General features: G+C 45.2%; 1 protein-coding gene across 2 annotated transcripts in view; it reads left to right on the forward strand.

Annotated features, from left to right (window-relative positions):
• Sptbn1 (spectrin beta, non-erythrocytic 1) overlaps positions 1 to 27,128 on the forward strand; it is a 117,687-nt gene that overhangs the window by 85,034 nt on the left and 5,525 nt on the right. Inside the window, exons 17-31 of one of the 2 annotated variants that reach the window (XM_051165307.1) lie at positions 3,885 to 3,975; positions 8,741 to 8,887; positions 9,752 to 10,015; positions 11,585 to 11,809; positions 12,202 to 12,291; positions 12,426 to 12,707; positions 13,736 to 13,866; positions 15,011 to 15,215; positions 15,551 to 15,925; positions 18,934 to 19,178; positions 20,420 to 20,558; positions 21,396 to 21,480; positions 23,193 to 23,389; positions 23,799 to 23,908; positions 24,376 to 24,439. In XM_051165307.1, coding sequence (XP_051021264.1) covers positions 3,885 to 3,975; positions 8,741 to 8,887; positions 9,752 to 10,015; positions 11,585 to 11,809; positions 12,202 to 12,291; positions 12,426 to 12,707; positions 13,736 to 13,866; positions 15,011 to 15,215; positions 15,551 to 15,925; positions 18,934 to 19,178; positions 20,420 to 20,558; positions 21,396 to 21,480; positions 23,193 to 23,389; positions 23,799 to 23,908; positions 24,376 to 24,439 — 2,650 coding nt within the window. Of the gene's footprint in view, positions 1 to 3,884; positions 3,976 to 8,740; positions 8,888 to 9,751; positions 10,016 to 11,584; positions 11,810 to 12,201; positions 12,292 to 12,425; positions 12,708 to 13,735; positions 13,867 to 15,010; positions 15,216 to 15,550; positions 15,926 to 18,933; positions 19,179 to 20,419; positions 20,559 to 21,395; positions 21,481 to 23,192; positions 23,390 to 23,798; positions 23,909 to 24,375; positions 24,853 to 27,128 lie in introns of those variants that run through there. The other variant, XM_051165308.1, reaches the window with a different exon arrangement.

Below are 27,128 nucleotides of genomic sequence, written 5' to 3' on the forward strand. Positions count from 1 at the left end.
TCAAATCAAAAATAAATTAAATGCTTTCTTAATTCAAGATGAAGAACCAAGGTACAGTCAGAGTGAAATCAAACTCCAACAGTTATAAAAAGCTCAGTGTCAGACTTCTGCTGCCCACTCAGGATTTGCTCGGTTCCAAAGGGCCTTGTAGCCATCCGCTACAAAACACACACACACACACACACACACACACACACACACACACACACACACACACACAGTCACACACACTCACTCACTCACTCACACACACACACACACACTCACTCACTCACTCACTTACTCACACTCTATCTCTCTCTCTCTCTCCCAGGTGTGATGGCACATGTCTTTAATCCCAGCACTCTAGAGGCAGAGACAAGCAGATCTCTATGGGTTTGAAGCCAGCCTGGGCTCTATTCAGGTCCTGTGACCCTGCCACATGGTGCAGGACCTCTACTTTTCTCTGTGTCCCCTTCAATCCTGGGGTTTCCACTGCTACTGAGTCTATACCTTCACCAATGGCCTCTCATAGTGTCAAGCCTCAGCTGCTCTCTATGACCACATCATGCCCTCAAAACCAATATTCACCTGGGATGACCCGTAGAGCACCAATCCCCTACCAGCTCAAGTGGCAGCCGCAGCCAGCTTTTAACCACAGCTTCTGTGTGCTGACCCTAGTGAAACACTTCCCATATTTTGGTTGTCCCAGCAAAGTGAAGGTTTTATTTCCACAGATTTTTTTTTTAATGAAATATTTTAAAATATTGTTTCTATTTTGTTTATTTTAGATGAGAGTGTGCTATGTGGGTGTCAGAATGTGCAGCAGCCAGTTCTCTTCTTCGAGCATGTAGTCCCCCAGGATTGAACTTGAGTCATCACACTTGCCAGCAGGTGCTTTCTCCACAGCACCATCTCCCTGATTCTAAAGTATCACATGAGTAGACCCAGCAGAACCTCTGCTTCCCTCTGAGAGTTCACAAAGCAGGCCTTCCTCATGTGCACTGCTCTCAGCATGATCCCGCCCCCAGATCACTGTAGCCTGTGGCAAGGTTCAGTTCACCCTCTCACATGGATTAGTGTTACCAAATTATCTTAGGCCTTCATTCAAACTCAGAGGAAGCAGAGGTGCACCCAGCATCAGTATCTGTTCCACTTTTGAGTCTTGTTATAGGGACAAGTGGTGAGAGGACATCACTACATAAAGTCTTTTAGGATTGCAGAAACAACAGCCATATTTGAGAAGGCTCTTCCTGGTCCCTTTCCTGTTACTATATCCATGACCCAAATGTGAGAGTATTTCTAAGCTTTCCTTTGCATGAATGTCACATGTTGTCACCAGAAAACCTTTTGGCCATGTAAACTGGCTTTGACTTGGTTTGGTTTGGTTTTATGAGACACAGTCTTACTCTTTAGCCCAGGCAGACCTCAGACTCACAGCAATCCTCTTGCCTCACCTTTCTAAGTGGTGGGATCACAGGCACATACCTCCATACATAGCTTCATGCTCAGTCTTATCTGAGGCAGCTTAATCTCCTTAGAGCATACTGTGTAAAGGCCATGCTCACCCACCCCACCCCCCCACACACACACCTAGCACTGCCGTTTGGACTTGAACCTTGTTTGTGATCTCACAGAAATCTGCGTGCATGAGACGTGATTGCATAAGAAGTGCATTCAGAATCTGTCTGGTGGTTTTTCTCCCTGAAAGAAGGGATGTTTTAAACTCTGTTTAGAATTGTTTTCATCCCATTACTTCAGTGAGCCTCAGAATGCACATATCCTGTTACTGCCAGTGTGGTGGCTGGGATGCTGGGAAGAAGGGAGGGACCCCTTTTCCCAAGGCCTTTGAGTAAAGGCAAAACTACTGCCTTTTGCCACTAGCTGCAACTCAAATGATCACCTGTTCAATTTGTTTATTAAACCTCCTGTAAACAGCTGGATTTTGAGGGTTAGGACCTTTCAGAAACGTTCTTGATATTCTTTCTCGAAGAACATTTTCAGATATCCCTTCGGCCCAGGTTCATTTAATTGTTTGTTTGGTTTGTGGTTTCTGATAAAGAAGAGCCATGGCAAAGCAGCCTTTTGTCTAAGTGTTAAGATCCCCTTGTCCGTGGGAACTGCAGGAACCCTTTTAACTAAGAAAGCAGAAAGTCCCTTCATGTATCAAACATTTTAATGGCCACATTATTTCCATTTGTGTATTCTTTTTTGTTATTTTTGCTTTTTAGTTTTTGTTTTTTAAGACAGGGATTCATTGTGTAGCCTGGAGCCCTGGCAGTCCTGGAACTTACTCTGCCTTCTAAGGGCTGGGATTAAAGGCACACGCCCTACTATTTGTGATATTCTTACAGCCCTAGTATAGGTGGGTGATAGCTACAATGTCACGTTGTCAGCACTCACTAAGGGTGTGTATGGGAGATGCACAGTCAGGTCTGTCTTTCTCTTGAGGAAACTTCTCTTGAGTGTCACTCAACACTTGCTGTGTTTCCTGAGCTGCTCTTGCTCACTTCATCAAGCAAAGAATTGCTGTGAGAATCACAGTGGAGGCCCAGCTCTTTCTGTTCACCTCAAATTCAGTTAGCTGAGGTTAACCTTGAACATCCAACTCCCCTGCGTCTAACTCAGTAGTCCTGAGATCCCAGGCGTGCCCCACCTGGCTGTCTTGCGTGGTGCTAGGGAGTAATCTCTACGTGCCTGCCTTGCTAGGCAACACTGCACCAGCTGAGCTCCATCTGCAGCCTCTGCACTTTGTGTGCACCCCTGCGCGTCACTCCTCAGCGTGGCACGCTTGCTGCTCTTCACCGTTGCCGTTGAGCAGCGGCCGTCACTGCATGAGTAGCCCTTTCTCGTCATTCACTCTGCTGTTCCAGTTTCCGGAGGCCTCTGGCACAGCAAGTTAGCACTCAAGCTGAGCACCTGCTTCTCGAGCTGTTTACTAGTTTCAGCAGCAGCCTCCAAATCTTACAGGTTTGAGGTTTGCTGTTTGCTGTTTGTTTGTTCTTAATGTTTTCGTTTTGACTTAAAACCTTAGCTATCCTACCAAGAGTAGGATTGAATAAGCCTGTGACCTTATAGGCACAAAATTGTTATTTTGTGGTGTTTGGGTATGATAACGTCCCAAGATAGGAATTTATCAGAAAATAATTTCTTACGGATAATCAAGCTGCCTGTGATAGGGCATGCCTTTAATTCCTGCACTCGGAAGATAGAGACAGGCCTACATGATTTATTTTTATTATTACTTATTTTATGTCTATGGGTATTTTTGTCTGTATGTCTGTTCACCGTGTGAGTGCCTGGTGCTTGGGGAGGCCAACAGAGGGCAGTGGATCCCACGGAACTGGAATTACAGAGGTTTATAAACTGCCATGTAGGTGCTGGTAATCAAACTCGAGACCTCTGGGAAAACAGTCCGTGCTCAACAAATAGGCTGCCCCTCTGGCCCCAACCATTACATGATTATGTGTTTTGTTTTGTTTTTCGAGACAGGGTTTCTCTGTGTAGTAGCCTTGCCTGTACTGGACTCACTTTGTAGACCAGGCTGGCCTCGAACTTACAACGATCCACCTAGCCTCTGCCTCCTGAGTGCAGGGATTAAAGGCGTGCACCACCATACCTAGCTTATATGTTCTATTTAGCCTTGTACCCAGTTTTGAGTTTCTAGAGAATACATTTCTAGTTCTTTGACATTGTCAGTAGCAGGGTCTTATATGTAGTGACTCTCATTGGCCTGTGTGCATTATTGACAGGTGTTTAGGGGATGCTATATTTCTCCATCTTGCCTCTGTCAAATAGTTACAGACTGTAAAAAATATTTCTCTGCTCATACAGAAGCCCAGGGAAGAAATCAGCTTATAAATTCTACATTTAATTATTATTGAATTATTTGATTCTTCTGACAGACACAAAAAGAATCGTGAGGCGGCCAGTGAACTTTTGATGAGATTAAAGGACAACCGTGATCTACAGAAATTCCTGCAAGATTGTCAAGAGGTATGTGGTTTCCAACAGGAGCCAGCCATCATTTGAAGAAAAGCAATAAAATTGTGAAATAAATGATGCTGGAAGTCCATTAGTGACCTTGGTTATGAGTTAGCATGCCTGTGAGTTCACCTGGAGGAACTGTCTATCAGTCATTTAGATTGTCAGTTCGTCGACATTTCAGGATACTGTAGAGGCTATACTTGCGTTAGCTACACGTGGTTGCTTCATTTTAAGTTAAAATTCAGGACATAGTTCTGACAGACAACTGCTGGCTACCACACTAGGCAATACAGACACAGATATTTTCCATCTGAGAAAACCACTGAGCAATGATGTACAGACATGCCCTGAAAGGCATTTTAGTGTTGCTTTAACTCTTTGAAATAAGGTACATTTAAATACCATGGAAGGAAAGACCTTAATAAATACTGAAACTCTCTAATATTAAACCAGAGATATATGGTCTAGAGGCATGCTTGGTGGTTAAGAACACTGGCTTGCTCTCCCAGAGGGGCCGGGCTCAGTCAGACTCACAACTGCCTGCAGTTCCAGTTCCAGTAGATCTGTTCTGACCCCCTTCCTCTGGCTTCTATGTGCACTGCCAGTACATGTTACACAGCTGTACATGTAGGCAAAACACATAAACATATAATAAAAATGAGTAAATGTTTTTTAAAAAACAGAAAAGTTAGCCAGGCAGTGGTGTCACACACCTTTAATCCCAGCACTTGGGAGGCAGAGGCAGGAATATCTCTGAGTTGAAATCAGTCTGGTCTACAAAGCAAGTCCAGGCAGTCAAGGCTATACAGAGAAACCCTGTCTTGAAAACCTAAAAAAGAAAAAGAAAACAGAAAATTTAAAGCTATAATTCAGGTTTGTTCATTTAAGACCCTTTAGAAAAGTTAGGCTGAGAGATACTCTAAATTCAAAAACCAAGTTTTAACATGTGGCATTAATCTCAGGATTCTCCCTTGATAAATGCATAAACACACTTTGAAAACTATAGTTGGCCAGGAAAATGTAGACTCTGCAAACTAGCTGTGGAAAAGCACATAGTGAGCTCCACATGTGTGAATTCATGAACACATCATATTTCTTCGTCCGTCAGAGAGCTGCAGTGGAATTCCGTCTCTCTGTTTTAATAGAGTGGGATGAGGAGCATCCACGAGAGAATGTCGGGACCTGGGGGCCGGGGCAGAATTAATTTGTGTGCTAAGAATATAGTTTAACTTCGCACCAACACCCTGTAGCTGTATATTCCCATGTGGCTATATGTCCAAAGAAATACAGCAGGCGTGTTAGATCCTTTGTGACAAAGGGCATTCATGTCCCTTGAAAGGACTGTGAACTTACGCTATGCTCTGGCAGATAAACCTTAAGAAGGGATGTCCCTAAACTACGTTGTCTGTCAGCATCCATCTTAGGGATGCTACTTTTGAGTGTGAGGCACATAAACACCCATGGAGAGAGGATAGCCACTCAAAGATAAATTCATGTTCCAAGACAAACATAGAGGAAGTGGGCTCTAAAGGGGGCTGTGGACACGGTTGGTTCTCAGTACAGGAGAGACGTGTGAATCCACCACACAGTGGCTTTCCTTGTGCCTTGAAACAAACATCACTTGAGACTGTGTTCCTTTAGCCAGAGAATTGATGGACTCTGCTAGGCCTGCTTTTTTGCCTGTCTGCCTACCTATCCTTTTTGGTTTACTCATTTACTCACTTACCTATCTATCTATCTGTCCTTCTTGTTGTATCTATCTATCTGATACATTGTCACACTGTGGCTATACTGGCCTGTAACGTACTTCTGCTCCAGTCCCCTAAGTTCTAAGTTACAGGTATGAGCCACTGCCCCAGTCTTGCTCCACTTTTAAAGGGCAAGTTAATAAGATAAAATTGATCGGCAGAACCATGGTAAAGCCCAGGCTAAATCTGAGAAAAGAACGCCAAAGAATAGACAGATGAGTGTTCTGCGGGAACCCTTGAGAGGAGCCTCTTTATAGCTGACATTCCTAACACTTTGGTGTTTAGTCACCTGGGCACAGGTTTTATAAATAGAAAACTGAGAAAGTTAGCAAAGTGACGCTCCTTCCCAGTGGATCACAAAATATTCTGATTTCTTGGTACCTCCTACCCCCACCCCCAACAGCACATGCACACACATTATAAATCAGCAAGCACCCTTGACTGAATTCCAGTGACCTTCAGGCTGGCGCAGGGGTCCTAAGGAAGTGGGCTCCAACAGAGAGTGTTGGGATGCAGTTCCTGCTGTTGTTGCTCATGTGGGAGTGACTCGTAGTTTCTATGTGACAGTTATACCAAGTCTCCTTAAAGTTGGCACAACCACAGGGGCTGCTGAGACTGTTGGATGTCCCACACAGTGTATAGTCAGCCTGTAACAAAATTTAAGTCAAGTTTAGTGGTTCTAAGACACTGTAAAAATACAAGTACATGACCCAAAAAGTTGTCCCACATTCCTATACTGCATTCTGCCTCATTTAAGTATACCCAGTTTTGAGCCAGTCTTCCGGGAATGGAGGTTGTATAGACCAGCCTTATATATTTGACTGTTTTTTACAAAGCGCCCAGAGGCCAAATTCAGTTCTATTAATGGCTCTTTGTGTTCAAGGTCCAGAGAATCCAGGGATTTGTTTCCTCCTCCACACCCAACCACCCCCCACCCCCCAACACACACACACCCTTTCTCCTGGGTGCCTTGGCAAGGATTATGAGACCTGCCTTTGTTACCAGTTCCATAAACACTGGGTGCAGCCATTGTACTAGAAGACAGAACAGAGACCCAGTTGCTTACCTCATATACCTATGTGGGGAACATGTTAATTTTCACAGTGGTTTTGGTGGAATATCCTTAAAAAATGGGTGATCTGAAAGCTGTGCTGGACTGAGTCATTCTCTTATAGCATAGTGTACTTGCAGTTTTCTGACATAGAGTTGGTTTTGGTTGGTTGGCTTTCTTGTTTTATTTTCCCAGGAAGGCAGTACAGACATTGGCACAGGACTGAGGTCTGTGATAAGCTTTGTTCAGAGCATTTTTCTTAATTTGAATGAGTAAATTCCGACATGACCTTGGTGACTCGCTGAGCTGACTAGTTCCACAGACACACAGCACTGTGCTGCATGCTTCTTTAGCTGTAGGGTGATGTGGTGAGCAAAGACCGTGTTGGTTCGTAAGCCTGATTTTTATTTTCTCCTTAAAAGAAAAATCTTACTTGGGTGTTGTAAGTAGTGAAAATACGTGAATGTCCTTGCACTTTGAGTTAATAAATATCCTCCATTGTGGGAGACCTCTCCCTGTGTCGTGTGCAAAGGAATTTTTATCATTTGGTTTTCTTTTATCTCTTCTTAGATTGGATGAATGGCCAAAGCATTTCACATTTTAGCCACTTAGACAGTTAAATTCTTTTAAGGTACAAAATGTACTATTTTTACTGTTGTCTGACCAATCAGTGATCTTTCACTACGAAGGATTCCCTTTGCACCCCGTCCCTCTCTGGCTGTTCTTCATGATGACTAGCATGAGAAAGATGGAGCCAGTACCTAGAGTTCCTGTTCATTCTCATAGCCAGCAGTTGTCTCGTGACCTGCTTTGCCCTCCTTGACGTTTCATAAAGAACAGACTGACTGCTGTTGAAGCAAATGCTCTGGGGAATCATCTCCAGCAGCAGCCATGAGGGGTGAAACCATGAGGATGGTCAGGGGCAGACTGCTTTAAAAGGAGGTTGCTCACTGTCACCCAACTGAAGTGAGACGTCCCTGAAGACACCTGGGGTCTGACTGAGTGTGGAATCCTTTGTGCATCTCTGGCCTAGTCACTTGTAAGCAAGCAGGACCAAGCCGGGGCTGACTTGGGATCAAAGCCTGAAGGAGGTATGGGTCAGGACCCGGTGTTTGGCCAACTCCCATCCCAAGCTTCTTAGATCTCACTTAAGTCTGTCCACAGCCTGCAAGCTTTATGTGGCTTTCACTTCCAAGTATACACGGTTGGCCTCAGAATCAAGTTCCATGAAGTGCTCTTAGTCTGAATGGAAGGTTCTTTAGAGAACCAGAGGCAGTAGAAAAATAGGTGCAGGTGATCTAGAATTGACAGATGTGAAGAAAGTGTGCTGTGATTGTATTAGCTGCACAGTAAGCAAGTTGTTTGTGTTCTTTGACATTCTCACGCATACACCCAATAGGTAAGCAAACAGGTTCCTGAGTTGTTTTGACGTTTGGTTTTTCGAGGCAGGGTTTCTTTGTGTAGCCCTGGCTGTCCCAGGAACTCACTCCGTAGCCCAGGGTGGCCTTAGACTCACAGAGCTCCACCTGCCTCTGCTTCCAGAGTGCTGGATTCAAGGCATGTACCATTGCTGCTGTGTGGGTTTTTTTTTTTTTTTTTTTTCATGTATAATTGCCAGATGAATTAAATGACAATGACAGTTAACATGTACAGCTGTCACAGGTATCTGGGGAAGGAAAAAGCATGTGTTTTGAACCAATAAGAACAAAACTGAAAGGACAAGGCTTTGGGGGAAAGCTGACCAAGAGTGCTGTTGAATTCAAAAGCTGCTTCAGGGCCTGTGCTTCTGGGTTTAATATTAGGTCCACTGTGGGTATCAAGCTTGTGTACAAGATGGGTAAGAGGTGCAAAGTAAACTATCTGGTCTGTTGACATGGAACATGTAGTATGTCATGAATCTAATCTTTCCTGGGTAGGAGAAAACAAGGTTAAGTCTGTGGTGACAGTTTTAAAGACTTCTTGCTGTTCTACCTAGCTGTCCCTCTGGATCAATGAAAAGATGCTTACAGCCCAAGACATGTCTTATGATGAAGCCAGAAACCTGCACAGTAAATGGTTAAAGCACCAAGCATTTATGGCAGAACTTGCATCCAACAAAGAATGGCTTGACAAAATTGAGAAGGTGGGTTAAATTATTTGATGAGGCCTGTCCCCTCACCCTCATTTCCACATGGTGGCCTTGGTAAGGAGAGGGAATGAATTCCTTTTATTTTGGGTTCTTTTAGAGCCATATGTCATCACTTACAAAACTTACACAGCCAGTAGCAGTCTGCCACTTCCACTTACAGCTTCTGACTTCACTCCCAGCAAGGAGAGAAGCAGAGCCCCCACACGTGGCTTGGGCTGTCTTTCAGTGGCCGCCATGTCGCGTGGGTTGTCTTTCAGTGGCCACCAGACGCTCAGTTGCTGATGGATCATGAGTCCATTCCTTCCTCGCTGCCATTGGCCATAAACCTGTGTTGCTTTATGGCAAGCTTTATCAGATACAATTGCATAAAATTTTTTAATGCTGTATGTTTTAAGTCGTGTGCGTGTGCCCCGCACTACACCAGGCACTAACGATGGTAACGCTTCTAATGTATATTCACATAAGGAGGTTGTGTGCAATATAATAGAAGTGTGTGTTTCTCATCCTCCTTCCTCTTTACTGTCAGACTCCCAAAAGTTAAAATAATGTGTTATGTTTGGTCTTTGGGCCGTGAAGTTGTGGGTTATTAACAATAAATGTCCCATTGCCTCACTTGAAACTGTTCAAGCACGCGACGCTTATTGTTTAGCTCCCCAGAGGCATAGCATGCGCACACAAGACCATTGTTGGTTTTATGGAGCAGTAACTTGATGGGTGACTGTGGACAGTGGGGGAGTGAACGGGTAAGTCACAGATCACATGTCTCAGGCTAGGTTTTGGTTTTGGTTTTTCTTTTTCAGTGACATTTATTCTCTTGCAAAGTATTTCTTTTTAACCTCATTGGTTTGTGTTCTCTAGGAAGGAATGCAGCTCATTTCAGAAAAGCCGGAAACAGAAGCTGTGGTGAAGGAGAAACTCACTGGTTTACATAAAATGTGGGAAGTCCTTGAATCCACCACCCAGACCAAGGCCCAGCGGCTCTTCGATGCAAACAAGGCAGAGCTTTTTACGCAGAGCTGTGCAGATCTAGACAAATGGCTGCACGGCCTGGAGAGCCAGATTCAGTCTGACGACTATGGCAAAGACCTGACCAGTGTCAATATTCTGCTGAAAAAGCAGCAGGCAAGTGGACAAGACAGCACTCTGCCTGGGCTTTCATCTTTATCCTTACTTCTCAAGGGTCTCTGCCATTCCTCTTCCATGGGAGGGGTGGGTCTTACCACCCAGAGAAGTGCTTGGCTAATAGCAGAGTCAATTAGAAAGACTGTAATTAGTAAAGCTGTTGGGCGTCTGTGCATGACATTACTTCTTTTCAACATGATGAGTATTTTCACCATCTATATAAATAAAAATAATTGCATTCATTATCTTTCTATGTAATATCTTAAATAGGCAATGGTTGAACTGAACTGTTTGCTATTTACTCTGAACTGTTCATTCCTATGTTGTAGATGGTAAAGGAAATAAAAAGGTTTTATATTGTGGTAGGTGATTCTGAGGGCAAATGAATTTACCCTGAGCTAATTAGAAAACAGTAGTAATGAAGGGTTCAAGTCCCCAAACCCACGTGGTGGCTCACAGTTTTGTCCATGGCACATAGGCATACATGTATTAGTCATGTGGTCTGAACCGATGGGTCAACCAGTAAAGTTGTCCTTATAAGCCTAAGGGTGTGCTTGTAATCTCAGTGCTGAGGAGGCAGAAACAGACTAGCTAGTCCAGCCTAATTGATCAGCCCCAGGTCAGTGAGACCTTGTTCCAAAGAAGGTGGCTGGCAGTCCTGAGAATATGACCCATACGTGTCTACTGGTTTCCATATGCAATATTTACAGACAGCCACATGGCTACAGACATGCGCACACACCCTCTTGGGGTTTGGAGTTTCTTGCTGTTGTGGTTTGGTTTGGTTTGGGTTTTGTTTGAGACAGGATCTCTAGCCCTGGCTCACACCGTTTTGGGGTTTGGGTGTTTTGTTGTTGTTGTTGTTGTTTAGTTAGGTTTGGTTTTTGTTTGAGACAGGATCTCTAGGCCTGGCTGCCCTGAAACTCACATTGTAGGTCAGGCTGGCAAGATCCACCTGCGCTTGCTTCCTGTGCGCTGGGATTAAAGGGGTGCACTATCACACCCAGCTGCACCGATTTCTTTTAATATTAGTGGTCAGATTTTTTTCCAGTGCCCCCTTTCCTAACCTCATAGTATTTTACAGTCCTAAGGCCAGCAGTTATCCTTACAACTGGTTACTGCCAAGACAGCTTGGCTGAATGCTGAGCCTGGCTTTGTCATCCAAAGGCTCATTCACTCTTTTGTTACAAGTATGGTTACTTTGCTCTTCCAGTCACTGTGCATTAACGAGTAGCTGCTGCCTCTTCCTGGGAAGGTTACTGTTAGCCTTAGATGCCAGTTCCCTGGTGTATGACCTGCTGTGGGGTGGTGTGGTGGGTGTGATGGCGCCTCAGTGAACACTTCAGCTTCCACTTTGGCCCTTTTCCTTCAGGGAGTGGCTGCTGTGTTCCCATGTCACCCACATGACTCTAGGAGCTGGTGTGTTCTCACTGGTACTCTGTTCCTTGGCCTTCGGCTGTTTATGTTTGTGTTCTTCAGTTCAGTCTTCCACATAGCCAGTGCCCAAATCAAAGTGTGAAACTGAGTCTCTGTGTTTCCTCTGGCTCTGACGCAGTCTCGTTCCCTCAGATGCTGGAGAATCAGATGGAAGTGAGGAAGAAGGAGATTGAGGAGCTCCAGAGCCAAGCCCAGGCGCTGAGTCAGGAGGGCAAGAGCACAGATGAGGTGGACAGCAAGCGCCTCACTGTGCAGACCAAGTTCATGGAGCTCCTGGAGCCCCTGAATGAGAGGAAGCATAATCTGTTGGCTTCCAAAGAGATCCACCAGTTCAACAGGGATGTGGAAGACGAGATTGTGAGTAGCCCTCACCTGTCCTGTTGTATTACCCCAGACCATGTCATTGACTCGAGCCCTTATAGCCCATCCTCTGTGTTGCAGTGATCTGTCCCCTCACATGCGACGTGGCATTCTAAAGACACTCCAGGACTTTAATGCCACTAGAATAGGACTTAAACCAACCAACTGTAGGGCTCCCCGTGTTTCTAACACCAAGAGTGGAGTAAGTTTGGGAGACTGACTCGTGCCTCGTGTCCAAGAGGAGGCAGTTGTGTACCCTTGCAGCCCTCTGAGTGAAGTCTGGGCCCTTGCTGCCTGGCCGTTCCCTTGCCATCCTTGTGCTCGTACTTGGAGCGTTCATTTGTCTTCGCATATGGTCCTGACCACTGTTCACTTTCAATTCTTTCTAGCTGTGGGTTGGCGAGAGAATGCCTTTGGCCACTTCCACAGATCATGGCCATAACCTTCAAACTGTGCAGCTGTTAATAAAGAAAAATCAGGTAAGCATTTCTGCCTAGGCTGTGCATCATAACACAGAGGAGATGTGAGGGCTTTGAAGGCTTCTGAGTTCTACTGAGCACCAAAGTACCAGGCCATGGCCATTTAGTGAACTGTTTCTGCCTCTTCTGCACAGACCCTTCAGAAAGAAATCCAGGGACACCAGCCTCGCATTGATGACATCTTTGAGAGGAGTCAAAACATCATCACAGACAGCAGCAGCCTCAATGCCGAGGCCATCAGGCAGAGGCTTGCCGACCTGAAGCAGCTGTGGGGGCTCCTCATTGAGGAGACTGAGAAGCGCCACAGACGGCTGGAGGAGGCGCACAAGGCCCAGCAGTACTACTTTGATGCAGCTGAGGCAGAGGCATGGATGAGTGAGCAGGAGCTGTACATGATGTCTGAGGAAAAGGCCAAGGTGAGAGAAGCTTCCAGACTCCCGTGAGGAAGCAGGTGTGCCTCAGAAGAGTGCCCTGCTCAGATCCTTTTAGCTGCTAGTGACACATTTCACCTGCTGCCTGTTGGTGCCGAGAGTAAAGACAGACTTTAAACATTTGCCTGTTGTTTCCCTTGAAGTGTGGTACAAAGGCTAAGTATGTGACACATAACAGGTCCAGCGCTTAATATGTAGCCCAGACTGGCTTCAAATTCGTGATCTTCTTGCCTTAGGCTGCCTACTAGGATTAAAAGTAGGTACTCTGGAGACAAATAAATAAAATCTTTTTTTTTTTTTTAAGTTTTATTTATTCATTATATGTACAGTATTCTGCCTGCATGTATGCCTGCACACCAGAAGAGGGCACCAGATCTCATTATAGGTGGTAGTGAGCCACCATGTGGTTGCTGGGATTTGAACTCAGGACCTCTAGAAGAGCAACCTCTTACCCTCTGAGCGGTCTCTCCAGCCCCATAAAATCTTTTTGTTTGTTTGAGACAAGGCTTTGCTAATGTAGCCCTGCCTGGGCTGACCTTGAATTCACAGAGATCACCTGCCTCTGTCTCCCAAGTGCTGGAACTACAGGCGTGTCCCACCATGCCCAGCCCACTTACTGTTTTTTGTTTTGCTTTGTTTTTTAGCAGAAGTCTTCTGGAATCATTTACAGGATCACCCAGGCTCTGCAACATACAAATGGTTTTAAATGTACTATAAGGCTGTAGACTGCTGTTAATCATTCACACTTGACAGGCTGGAGGTTTTAGCTAAGATACTTAGACTTCCTTAAGCGCCCCTCTACCTTAGAGGGGCCTTGGTCACATGTTCTCCTCTGCAGAGGCCCTCTTTAGTCCCTGGCACTGTGCTCAAATGGGTCTGTGTTCACAGCCATATCATACTGGTTTGTTTTTCTTTCTTTCTGATGCACCTTTTCTTGTGCCACCACTGTGCAATCAATTTATAACCCCAAGCATAGTGTCTGGCTCTAGTTTTGACAGCCTCTTTGTTTGCAGGATGAGCAGAGTGCTGTCTCCATGTTGAAAAAGCACCAGATTTTGGAACAAGCTGTTGAGGACTATGCAGAGACGGTACACCAGCTCTCAAAGACTAGCCGGGCCCTGGTGGCTGACAGCCATCCCGAAAGGTGAGAGACACTCTGAGAATGAGGCTAACCAGCCTGTTGGTTCTTCAATGAAGGACCCTAAAAGAAAAATGACACCGTTGGTCATACACTAGTGCTAAAGTGGGTCATTGACCAAAGAGCTAACGTTGTATTGGAAAGGTAAATTATTTCTCAGCAGTTGCTCTTGCTTGTTGAATATCTCACATTGGCCACGACCCAGTTGAAAGAGGTGATGAAAGTACATACTTGGGTTGAAAAAGTCATCCAGTTTAGGCCAGTAGGCCAGGTGTGGTGGTGCATGGCTTTAATCCCAGTACTGGGGAGGCAGAAGCAGTTAGATTTCTGAGTTCGAGTCCACCCTGGTTTACATAGCCAGTTATAGGCTAGCCAGGATTATATAATGAAACCCTGTCTTAAAAGAAAAGAAAAGAAAACTGTCAGTTTGAAAAAGCAGTAGTTTAAGGGGACTGAGAGACAAGAGTACGTAGACCTGTGAAATAAAATGACTCTCAAAAAACAAAACAATAGTACATCCTAACTTTTGCACTAGAAAACCAGAGGAAAAACAAGGGAGGGTGCCAACTCTTCCATTCCCCAGGCTGCTGTGTTAACTTGAAGAAACAAGCAATCTTCTCGGGCTTTCTTGGAAACCACCTTTTAAGACTCAGAAAGGAAAGGAATTGTCTTTGCATGTTTGTTGCAAGGCAGATTGGGAAAGCTGAGGTCAGCAGGTCTGTTGGTACGTGAGGTCCTCAGGGTGGGCATAATCAGATTCCCCAGAAGGGACAGGCAGCAGTGCAGCCTTGGCCCTGATTTCCTATCATGAGATAGAATTCTGGTGAGGAACTCTGTACCCTTAGCTACACTCATGACGGAGGAAACAGGAGCATCCAGAGCCAGGGAAGAGCCCTAGTGAATGGTTTGCATCCTTTGGCAATGGATAATGGTTCCAATGTTTTGCATTAACTTTTAGCAGTGGGAAAAAAAAATTCAGGATGGCCTTCATTTGAAATTGAGGCTATTCAGGGTTTTATTTTTTAGACAAAATAGGTTAAACAGAAGCTTCTTGGGGTAAATTTGATGTAACATGTTCATTATCTTTACTCATTTTTCTCCGGAAGAAGACATTTGAGGTCCTTTCCTCACTGTGCGGTCTCTTTTACAGTGAGCGTATTAGCATGCGGCAGTCAAAAGTCGATAAGCTATATGCTGGCCTGAAGGACCTTGCTGAGGAAAGGAGAGGAAAGCTTGATGAGAGGCACAGGTTGTTCCAGCTCAACAGGGAGGTCGATGACCTGGAACAGTGGATCGCCGAGAGGGAGGTGGTCGCAGGGTCCCATGAGTTGGGACAGGACTATGAGCATGTCACGGCAAGTACCTGGGGCATAGAGGTAGGTGTGCGGTGGGTGGTGGTATGGGAGGCCGTCGGGTTCCTAGGCTATGAGCAAATACAATGCCGTAGCCTCACACCAAAGGTCGTGGGTGTGGTTTCAAGGTGGTGCGTTTGTCAGGTGATGTTGTCCTGGATTGGCTTACCTCTCCACAAAGGAACAAGATGGGTTCTGTAGTAGGGATGTGTGGTTCTTGGGGCTTAAATATCAACCTGTGCCTCCCACTTGGCAGTTTCCTTCCAGCAGCATTTATGTGATGGGTGTAAAGCCTCCACAGGGCCCTCAGTGATTTCTTCATCTGCATCTCATTTCAGATGTTGCAGGAACGGTTCCGAGAATTTGCTCGAGACACAGGAAACATTGGGCAGGAGCGTGTGGATACCGTTAATCACATGGCAGATGACCTCATCAACTCTGGACATTCAGATGCTGCCACCATTGCTGAGTGGAAAGATGGCCTCAATGAAGCCTGGGCTGACCTCCTAGAGCTCATTGACACGAGAACACAGATTCTCGCTGCCTCTTATGAACTGCATAAGTTCTACCATGATGCCAAGGAGATCTTTGGCCGGATCCAGGACAAACACAAGAAACTCCCTGAAGAGCTTGGACGAGATCAGAACACCGTGGAGACTTTGCAGAGAATGCACACCACCTTTGAGCATGACATCCAAGCTCTGGGCACTCAGGTGAGTGGAGCAGCCCAGGGCGAGGGAGTCTCCTTATGGACAATCTCTGTGCACCGTGAGCCGCTCTTTTGTTTCCATTCTCCTCCTCTCCGCCACTGCTCACCCATGTTCCCTGGCCCACTTCTTTTCTCAGGTGGTCCCCACTTCTGCTTTCTTGTTACCGTGTGTCCCTTTACTTTCTCCTCATCCCTACCCCCAAGATCCCTTCTCTTCTCTCTGGATTTCCTAACTTAACGTCTCAACAGGCCTGATCTTTAGCCCCAGCACCACATTAAATGGCTGACACTGAAACTGCTTTAAGGATGTTGACGAGCAAACAGTGTAGCCATGAGGCTCTGGCAGAATCTCTCTCTAGTCTGCTTTCCAATCTCTGTAGCTTCCTTATTAGTCTTAGATCTTGCTGCTGAAAAATAGTTCCGGTCTCCTACCCCGACCCCCAAAAATGATGTTCCTAGAGAAGAAGCCAATTTTGTCTAATTTTTTAAAAATCTTGAGCACATCAGGAGTTCTGTTCTTGGTTCTTAAGAGCAGATGACTAGTGTAGAGTCAGAAGACTAGGTGGAGTGCAGTTTTGACTGGAGCTGAGCAGTTTCTCTTGGATATGGATGCAGTGTTGCTTGCTGTCTTAGGATAAAGCAACCAGATGAGAAAATGACTTAGCCCCTCCCCTGCCAAGAAAGGCAGACTTTGCCCTGGGGGGCCTCACCGTGCTTCCCTACTGAGGACTTACTCTGTAGAGGGATCGGTTCACAGCTGTTGTCTTCTGACATTCATACAGATTCTTATTTCTGTTGCTCTCCGTGGCTGTGAGTTAATTTACCTCTCTATGCCTCAGTTTCCTGATGCTTTGAGGACTGAGATATTCCTTGTAAAACAGGAAGGTCTGTGAATGTGTTCCGGTTCTTGTCACACAGCAAATGCTAAAGGATGCTTTTGAGACAACTAAGAAACAGGTCCTTCCCATGGATAAAACCATTTACCTTCAGAACTATAGGAGGCTCAAGAGATGGTGAGACCCCTGGTGTTCACTAAATCACAGAACAGAAAGCGGCTTCTTCAAGTCTGCTGGACTCCACCTACCTCACCATATCACTGTGGGAGCAATTTAGAGCCATAGAAAGGCACTGACCCACCAAATCAGTACAGAGCAGAAGACCCCTTGGCGCAGTCTCCTCGTCTTATTTCCCTGTGTCCTCTTGTGCCAGCTTGACCAGCCACCATTTCCGTCCCACAACAGAGCAGAGTAGTGAGATGGGAGGAGTCAATACAGTAACAGTCCCGAATGGCCAAAGCAGTGGCTAATAGCCGTGTGAATTTTCATTGTGCTATCTTCTCCCACTTTGTTACTGAGAGAGCCTGTAATAAAATAACCAGAGGCACAAGAAATGGTGATTTGGAAGACAAGGAAATTGAGTTTCAAGTAATTTCCTACATCTTGCTCTGACATTGAGTTACGTACCATACATAAGTATAATTCCGTATTAGAGACTGCTTCCCAAAGAACCGTAGAACATGCAAACCAAATCCCGTGGAGTGTTCTGTGTATCTTCTTCAGAAACTTCATGTTCTTGCCACCGTTAAAGGCTTTCTGTATAATTAAGGGTCAATAATCCACCCTCTCCCAAATCACCACCAGATGATGGCAGACTTGCGTCTTGATGTGTGTCACTGCTCATAGGTTAAGTGTTTCGTAATCAACACAATGCAAATGGACACCGAGGTATAAGATAGTTGGGTGTGGTGGCACTGGGAAGCAGAGGCGGTGGATCTCTGAGTTTGAGGCCAGCCTGGTTACATGGTGAGTTCCAGGACAGCCAGGGTAACATTGTAAGACCCTGTTTCAAAAGAAAAAAGCATAAAATAGTCGCTAGTTTCTACTATAATGGCCAAAAAAAAAAAAAAAACCCCACTATTAACTAACATCATAGCCTGTTTTTTACCCTTTTGGCACTGTAATGCCCAAGTTGTGAAACCCCCAAAGACCGCCAGGAATCAGCCAGACGCAAATTACACAGGCTCTTACTTATTTCAAGCTGAGAGCTTAGACCACCAACCCCCTCATGAGGAGGGAAGATGGTGGCCCCTAGTGGTAGGGGAACAGGGTTTTTAAGAGAAAAAACTGTAGGGGGGCCTTTCCAAGCCGTTTCCAAGCCTTGCTGTTTCATGATAGGTCAGAGGGATACAGGAAAGTGCCCTTTAAGCTGACCGGCTGGGGGCAGTTTTTCATTTTGTTCTGGTCACTGTGACCTGTAGCTCTGATTGATTGGCCCCGGGTGCAAGCTCCTAGGAATGGTTGCTAGTTCTCTCAGGAGACTCCAGGGAGGGGGGGAGGGTCAGGTATTCATTCTCTGAACACAAAATGGCGTTGGTTTGGTCTCTACAGCACAAAAAGTAGAGTGTTAAACATATTGTCACACATTAAAAACAATATTTGGTGTGTTGTATAGATCAAATGACAGCTCTCTAGAGTCAGCCCCCCTCTTTCTACTGTGCTGTGTGTTCGGGTGTTCAACTCATCAAGGCTTATATGGCAAGTTCCTTTACCTGGTGAAACATCTGTCACCACTCCCCCGCCCCCCCTCCTTTTTTTAACTTAGGGTCTCATGTAGCCCAGGCTGGCCTGGAATTCACCATATAGCTGAGGATGACCTTGAACTCATGATCCTCCTGCCTCTGCTTCTCAAGTTTAGAGATTATAGGTATGTGCCACCACACCCAGGCAGTCAAGATATTTCTGAATATACCTAGATATGTCCCCACCCAACAGTGTCTTCATGTCTCTGGAGAACCTTCCTCAGCATTTTGTTTGTTTTACTGTTTGAACAGTGCTTAGTAACTAGTTCAGTGGTATGGGGTTCTGTGACTTGGCTCTACCCAGTGAGACAGTAATTGGTCAAAGGGCACAGGCCCAGCAACTGGTGCTCTCGTCCCAGTAGGCAAGGAAGGGAATGGGTGGTGTGCAAGGCCACAGCAGTGAAACCTGGCTTCTCTCCCCCATGGCTTCACAGGTGAGGCAGCTGCAGGAGGATGCAGCCAGCCTCCAGGCAGCCTATGCAGGGGACAAGGCTGATGACATCCAGAAGCGGGAGAATGAGGTCCTGGAAGCCTGGAAGGCCCTGCTAGACGCTTGTGAGGGTCGCAGGGTGCGGCTGGTGGACACAGGAGACAAGTTCCGCTTCTTCAGCATGGTGCGTGACCTCATGCTCTGGATGGAAGACGTCATCCGGCAGATCGAAGCCCAGGAGAAACCACGGTAAGACACCTAGCCTCTGAACTGTGGTGTTCAGAAAAGAGCTGCTACTGCCTCAGTCATCTGCCACACAGCGTTGCTATGGAGCAAGGAGCTGTGGGTAGCGTTCATGTCTTCTAGACTCTCTCGCCCACATTCACGTGTTGCATGCTCCTAGGCTTTTTGAGTTATTTTTCTGTGTCTTTGTTATACTAAAAGTCACTGCTCGTATATATTACAAAGGTGATGTTCACCTGTGACATTTGTTTCAAAAGTGTCCTGAACCTGAAATGATTGGTATCTTCCCTTTAGTTCAGTTCCATTCAAAGCAATGAAGTTTAATAGATGAATAGAAGCATATACATAACCAGCAGTTCACCCCTGACAACTCCTGCTGTAACCAAGAAGTAAAGTGCATGGTGAGCAGAGTGCTGGGCATCCTTATTAAAGTCACAAGCAGCTGTGTTCTTTGCCAGGCTGTTGATTCTACTCCATGAGAATGTCTTAAGGCAAAAGTAGTCTTTGATCTCTAAGCCCTGTCCCCTGCTCATGCACACATGGCTGTCTGCAGCCATTGAGCCAGGGCCTTATGCCTGCTGAACTACGTCCCGCTGTTATCTTCCCTACCCACCCACCTCTCTTTGAAACAAGCTCTCACTGAGTTGCTAGGCAGGCCTTAAACTGCATTCCTTCTGCCTCAGCCTCCCTAGCAGTTGGTGTTACAGTCTTAAATTTTTTAAATGTGTTACTTTTGAGACAGTATCTCATGTGCTTGCTAACTATACTAACTTAGGCTGGCCTTGAACTTCTATCTCTCTCTACCTCTGGACTTACAGGTCCATGCATAGGTGCTTTTCTTCTCTTTTGTTTTGCTTTGCTTTGTTGAGACATGGTCTCACTCTACAACCAAGCTGGCCTCATGCATCATGCTGAGATTACAGGCGTGCAGTCTCAAAGGCATCAACTATCAGCTGCTCTTTGTTGCAACTAACTGTTTGTGCCTTCTCGATGGAGTGTCTGCCTGCATTGCATTTAAGGATAAAGATGGGAACAAAAATCCAGTTGTTTTCTTGTATGCACTTAAAGATTCCTCTCTTTGAGTGTTACGGAGCTAGCTGGGCCTGGGTGTTACTGAGCTTTAGCCCCAGCGACTCACCCTGAGAAGGGAAACTTACGCTGTCCATTTCATTCAAACCATGTGTTTTAAAACCTACATATTTATTTGAAAAGCTTGGTCTCTTAAAAGAGATACTACTTTCTTATAGGGACGTGTCATCTGTTGAACTGTTAATGAATAATCATCAAGGTATCAAAGCTGAAATTGATGCTCGTAATGACAGTTTTACAACTTGTATCGAACTTGGGAAGACCCTGCTGGCAAGGAAACACTATGCTTCTGAGGAGGTAGGATACTGCTTTGCTTTGGGGCATCACGTGAACTCAGCCGGTGTTAGGATGTAAAATGACTTCTCACAATCCACAGGGATTGGTTCCTGGACCTCTCACAATCTATAGACAGTTAGATAATCTCTGGGTCCCAATTTAATACCTAACATGGGGTAAATCATTATTGAACTGTATTAAGGAATGACAAATTCAAGTCCACATGTTCAGTGTAGTTGGAGTCTTCCTACTATTTTCATTCTCTGTAGTTGTGTGCTCGAGTAGAGGGCCTACTTCAGCGGGTCTCCTGCATACCGGAAGTGTTGAGTGCACTGCTTCCACTGTTTTGGGATTTATTCTGTCTGCCTAGAATAACTGTTACATGAAACTGTAGGCCCAAAACCAGTAATTGTTTGGCCAGAGACGATTTTTGAGGGTCCCAGGTCTAAAAGCAGCCTGGGACCAGAGTCAGATGGCTGGGTTAACCCTTCATGTGGCCTCTTTGGTGGACGGCTGCAGGCTGTGGTTAGGGCGGTGCCGCTGATGCCCCATGTGTAGTAGCATCCTTCACAGGAATGGTTGTCTCTCAGATACGCCAAGCTCTTGCCAGTATTAATGTTCTTCTCTTCATAAATGTTACTGTTTCAAGGAGCCCCAAAGTCTGGTGAGGCAGGCAGCTTTGAGTAGAGCTCCCCCCGCACCTCCTTAGCCGTGTTTTCCTCTCCACTCCCAAGACACAAAATATACACGTATGCTGACGGTTCTTAGCTGAGGGGAAGTAAAATTTCAAGTACAAAGTGCCCGCCTGGGAAAGACAAAAGGTTGCAGTGTTCTCTTAAGGCCTTTGTTTTTGTGCAGATCAAGGAAAAGTTACTGCAGTTGACGGAAAAAAGAAAAGAAATGATTGACAAGTGGGAAGACCGATGGGAATGGTTGAGACTGAGTAAGGATGCGCATGCTTCATTTATCTTTCTTTCTAGGTGTCTGTGGAAACCATATACGCTATTTCTTTAGTGTGTTGTTACTTAATGCTTTTAAAGTCTTTAATGTTCCTTCCTCGGTGTATTCACGCTAAATACTGCTTTTAAGAATTTCTGCAAGGGGGGCCGTGGCTGGATAGATGGCTCAGCAGTTAAGAGTTAAGGATTTGGTTTCTAGCACCGATGTCAGAGGCTCACACCCCATCTGACTCCAGCTCCAGGGCACCTTACATCTCTGGCTTCTGTGGGCACCTGTACTCAGATGAACATACACACACACAAACACCTTTAATCCCAGCACCCAGGAGGCAGAAGCATTTGGATCTTTGTGAATTCAAGGCCAGCGTAGTCTACATATCAAGGTCCAAGAACAGAAAGGGCTATGTAGAAAGACACCCTGTCTCAAATAATTGATAATAATAAAAATAAACTCAGTCCTTCCCTCTCTTCCTCTTCGTCCCCTCGTAGACCCCACTTACCTGGAACTATAAGCCCTCACTGGACTTAAAGTATAAAGAACAGCACTTCATGGCTTGTTTGATATTAAAAGTAGCTCAATTCAAGCTCTGTTTGCTATAGTCTGACATCCTGTGCTGATACTTTTGGCTCTGTCCTTGTATTCCAGCCTCATTCCTATAAGTTGTGGACTCTTTGTGGAAACTAAAGGTGTATAGAAGATCCAGTTGGGCCTAGAGCCCTGAGTTGTTCCATTTCGGGCCATCCTGTTATTGGAGATTTCATTTGCAGATTTTGAGAACTCTGGGACAGTTTTCATTCTATGTAGCAAAGCCTACATCATAACTGCTGTGACCTGGGCACCAGGCTGTAAACGGGCTAACAGTGATGACTTGCATGGTGCCCACCTTGAAGAACTGACAGTTCCCTAGTTCCTTCTCAATTGATATGTTGTTTGTATCTGGGGGAGGGGGGGAGGTTCATCATGATGTCAAAATGCGAGGGCCAGCCTGCTCCTGGTACACTGATTCGGCCCACAGACAATTCTTTCCTGACAGCCCCAGGCACTGCTGAGTGAGATGTGATGAAAACCGTGTCATTAGTTCTGCTAAGCCAGGTTCTGATCTGCCTTCTCATAACTGCAATGGGAGGAGAACTTTTCTCACAGGGAGGACAAGGGTCCTGCCGCCCCCATTTTTTACTATTCCTACCCTCTCAATTCCCCAAGAGAAAACCAGATTTTAACCTTATACAGGCTGCTGTGTGGATTTCTGCTCTGCCTGTGTAGTGTGGTGTGCGTAGGTTGTATATCCTCTGCGGCTCTGAGATCTTATCTCTTAGAATTACAGTACTCTGGTACATTCTAGGCCTATATAGTCCAGTTAAAAGCCACTGTCCACATATGGCTCTTGGAAAATAGAAATATTCTTAAAATTTTGCAATATGTGCTTATGTATAAAATTTAACTTGTATTCATATTTGGCAAACAAAAATATTAGATGCCAAAATAGTATTTTTTTAAATTTTTTTATATATTAGATTAAATCACGACCCAATTAAAAGTGAATTACCCCTTAGTAACATGTGTCCTGGCAACATTCTTGCCTATTTGGCTCACTGTTTACATTTAATGCCATTTTGCTATCATGAGAGGGCCGCACTTAGGGCAGGGTTGTCATGTGGCCCTGTGCTGGACACTCACTCTTGGTTCCCTGTGCAGTTTTGGAAGTCCATCAGTTCTCAAGGGACGCCAGTGTGGCTGAGGCCTGGCTGCTCGGGCAGGAGCCATACCTGTCCAGCCGTGAAATCGGCCAGAGTGTGGACGAAGTAGAGAAGCTTATAAAGCGCCATGAGGCATTTGAAAAGTCTGCGGCAACCTGGGATGAGAGATTCTCCGCCCTGGAGAGGCTGACAACAGTAAGTGGCCTTGGGATGTTGTCTGTTACGGGAATTCCAGGATCCAGGTGACTGTGAGGTCATTTGCATCGTGACCTTGGGCCGCTCTGACCGCCTCCCCATTCCAGATCCTCTCTTCCGCCAGCCAAAGCTTGACTGTAGGGCTTGGGCACTGAGCTGTCTTCTTCCAAAATTTTATACTCAGAAAATGGACCCTGACTTCTGTACTTCCGGGGAGGGGTAGACAGCCCTCCATCCCGCAGTTTCAGACTGTAGCTACCGTGCTCATGGGCAGAATGCTGTTGTGTTAGGGTGTGCACCCTCGAGGTTGTCCAGTATGAACCACTGTAGAAAAAATCTCCTCCAGGTTTCTAGAACCTTCTTCAGAAACAGTAAAGGTCCTGGAAAACAGCAGTCTGTTCTCTCCTAGTTGGAGCTACTGGAAGTGCGCAGACAGCAAGAGGAAGAAGAAAGAAAGAGGCGGCCGCCATCTCCGGAGCCAAGCACGAAGGTTTCAGAGGAGGCTGAGTCCCAGCAATGGTGAGGTGCCAGAAGCACAAGAGTCAGGAGCAGTGGTTTCAGTAGCAAGTGAAGTTATGGGGCATCTGCGCTAAGCCTTGCCTTGTGGAGCCAGGCCTCCTGTTCGTTTCATTTACACTGTTTATAATTGTATAGCCACCCAGGGAGACACTGGGTAGAAGGTAGCACCAGGACACACGTGCACACCAGTGACTGCTGTGATTGGGAGCCCTGGTGCTCTATTTGCAGAAGGCTAGTAGTGGGTTGTAAGCTCCATAAAAATGTCTGAAGTTGGCGTATGTGTTTCTGAAGGCTTAACTCTTATTTTAGAGTCTAAAACATGTGAAATGCCAAGTTTGACAACATGACACTGTGTGAAAGACTGGTGCTCATGCTTTTTTTTTTTTTTTTTTTTTCTCTTTCTCTCTTCCCTTCTTTCTTGTTCCCTTTCTCTCCTTTTCTTCTTCTTTCCTATCTCACCCTAACAGGGATACTTCAAAAGGAGACCAAGTTTCCCAGAATGGTTTGCCGGCTGAGCAGGGATCTCCACGGGTTAGTTACCGCTCTCAAACGTACCAAAACTACAAAAACTTTAATAGCAGACGGACAGCCAGTGACCATTCATGGTCTGGACTGTGAAGTTCACTACCTTTGTCAAGAACCACTCTTTCCAGCTCCTGTCGGTTTTGTCCTTTTGGCTTCCACGTCACCCAAAGTGTTAAAAATTTTTTACTTAATTCATAGCTTTCCTTGATTTCGTATTTGTTTGCATTTATGTTTATTTGGATGCTCATTGCCTCAAAGCAGCATGCTTAAGTTTTGTTTATTTATTGTGAGCTTCTTACTTTTATTAAGATTTTACAAGGGTAATTGAAATTAAATTACAGCATAATGAAGAAACTAGAATCTAACAAGTACGATACACCCAAGGTACTACACTAACAGACACAGTCTCTGCTATAGATGCTGTGTTATTTACAAGTGTTGTTAACTGACAGTAGTTTAGTAATGAGGAAGACTGGTTCGTAAGGAGGGAGGCGTTCACTGCTAAGGTTAGGCAGTCGTTCTGTAACATTCCATGGAGAATGCATTCATTAAATGGCATGAAGGAAGCTGAACCTTGGGGAGGAGCTGCTTAAGTTGTAGGCGCAGAACCCCAAATGTCCTGAGACCCTCTTATTACTTTGTACAAGCCCAATAATCTTCTCTTTTCTGCCAAGTCCTCAACCTAGAACTGCAGGCTTCTGTGTAGCATGTGTTACAGCCCGCTGGCTGCCACCACCAGCTCTGTCTTGGTCAGTGTCACCACTGCCAGCTCGCAGGACGTGGCAGGTGCCACGGCTCTCAGCATGTTTCAGGAGCCTGCCCACCAGACATCAGACCTTTTATTCAGTTAGAGGCTTCAGGGTGTCAAACTATGATTTAATTGTTTAAGCAAATGGAACAAAAGCCATTTTGGTTCATCCTGATTACTTGAACGATACACTCAGTGGCCCCTGCCTGGGAGCACTTGGAGAGGTGTCCTGGCCCTAGAGAGACATTTCAGTGCCTCTATAGAGAGAAACTTCTGTATCTCTGATGAGTCGTGCCCGTCTCTAGTAAGGAGTCCTCAGGATGGCATGTATCGGGCCACCAGCAGGGATTGAAAACATTTTAACAGAAATCCTTTTTCTTAGGAGTAAAAGCTGATGAAAGAGGTGATTTCCTGGTTCTGATCAAAACCAAACCAACCCTCATTACAGCAAAGCCTTGCAAGACACTCCCTTGCTCATTTGCCATATTTAGATGTGTTAGTGGAGTCAGGAGCCTGTTTGGTATGTGTTTTCCATGAGCTAAGTCTGATTTGTCTTTTCATTTCATGATGCATTTTTTTCTTTTGTCAGGATAACATCATATAGCATCTTGTTTGTTTTTCCTAATCTCTATGTACATACCTATCTACCTGTAAGCGTAGATAGGTGTCTAGATAGACACCACGCTGCTTATGTTCTGGGCTAGTATACATCATTATTGGGTCTCTGCCTTAAAACCCATCCAAATTAATTTTAGAAAAAAAACTGTGGTCACTATGGTTCCCTGACCATGTCTTTATGGCCCCAAATCATATTATACCATTGATCATTTATATATATATATATACACACACACACACACACACACACATATGTATGTATATAAACACACATATATAATGTTTCTGTGTGTGTGTGTGTGTGTGTGTGTGTGTGTGTGTTTAAATTTTGTAACATCCAGACTGATACCAAATTTTAATGCTTTTTTAATTCAAAAAAACCAAAACCTACATAAGCACACAAGCCAGGAGTGCTGTGATGCTTTTTAGCATTTGCCTAATTCTGTCTATGTTCTTAATTAACAATTGGGTTGTATTGGAAGAAGAAAAGGCAATTTCATTCTTTTGGATGATGATGCAGAGACTCATGTTAATGAACTCAAAAATGATGTTGCTTCATGTACTTTGAAAACCAATCAGGTGTTTCCTGTGCTACTAGTTGTCATGTTGCATTCATGTTCACTCTCTGATTTCATTGTCTCAGAAGTGTCTGGCCACAAAAGCACTCTGAACTAATTGCTAAAGAGAAGCAACAACATGTGGGGGGGCGATCACATGTACCATTGTTTGATCATAGCACTATGATTTGCTTTTGATGTTTGTCTCCCGTGGTGTGTTGTCTGTTGGCATGCTTAAAGCACATGTCCATTAAAATTCATTTTGTTCCTTTTATTTTCATTGTTTTCTTGGTTAGTGACTCATTTGCATAAACATTAATTATCTCTGCATTACTGGTTTGGGGTTTTCTCTTTCCTTCTAACTCCAAAGAAAAAAATTTTTGCTGCAGAGTTTCCATGAGAAGAGACGACCCTTGTCCTCACCTACCTTGACGTGTGGCCAACCCTGATAAATTACCTCCCTTCCTAGATGAGCCAGCCCACCCAGGTCACTCCCACTGCTGGCTTGCAAGCCAAAGCTGCAGCACTAAATTTTTTTTTAACCTGGTGTCTGTACGTACTAACCCCATGTTTCTCTGCACTCACACCTGGCTCAGGCCTTCCACACCGACTCACACTTGCTCCTTCCATGGGTTTCCTGAGATCCCACTAGAAGAGATTTGTCAACTGTAAGATTCTGTTTTGGTCATTCCCCTCCTGCAACTTGCCCTAACAGTGAAAAGAGGATCAGGTGCTGTGGGACACACCTGTAATCCCAGCTCCTGGTGAAATT

The sequence above is a fragment of the Acomys russatus genome, chromosome 22 (genome assembly GCF_903995435.1).
Source record: "Acomys russatus chromosome 22, mAcoRus1.1, whole genome shotgun sequence".
Taxonomy (NCBI): domain Eukaryota; kingdom Metazoa; phylum Chordata; class Mammalia; order Rodentia; family Muridae; genus Acomys; species Acomys russatus.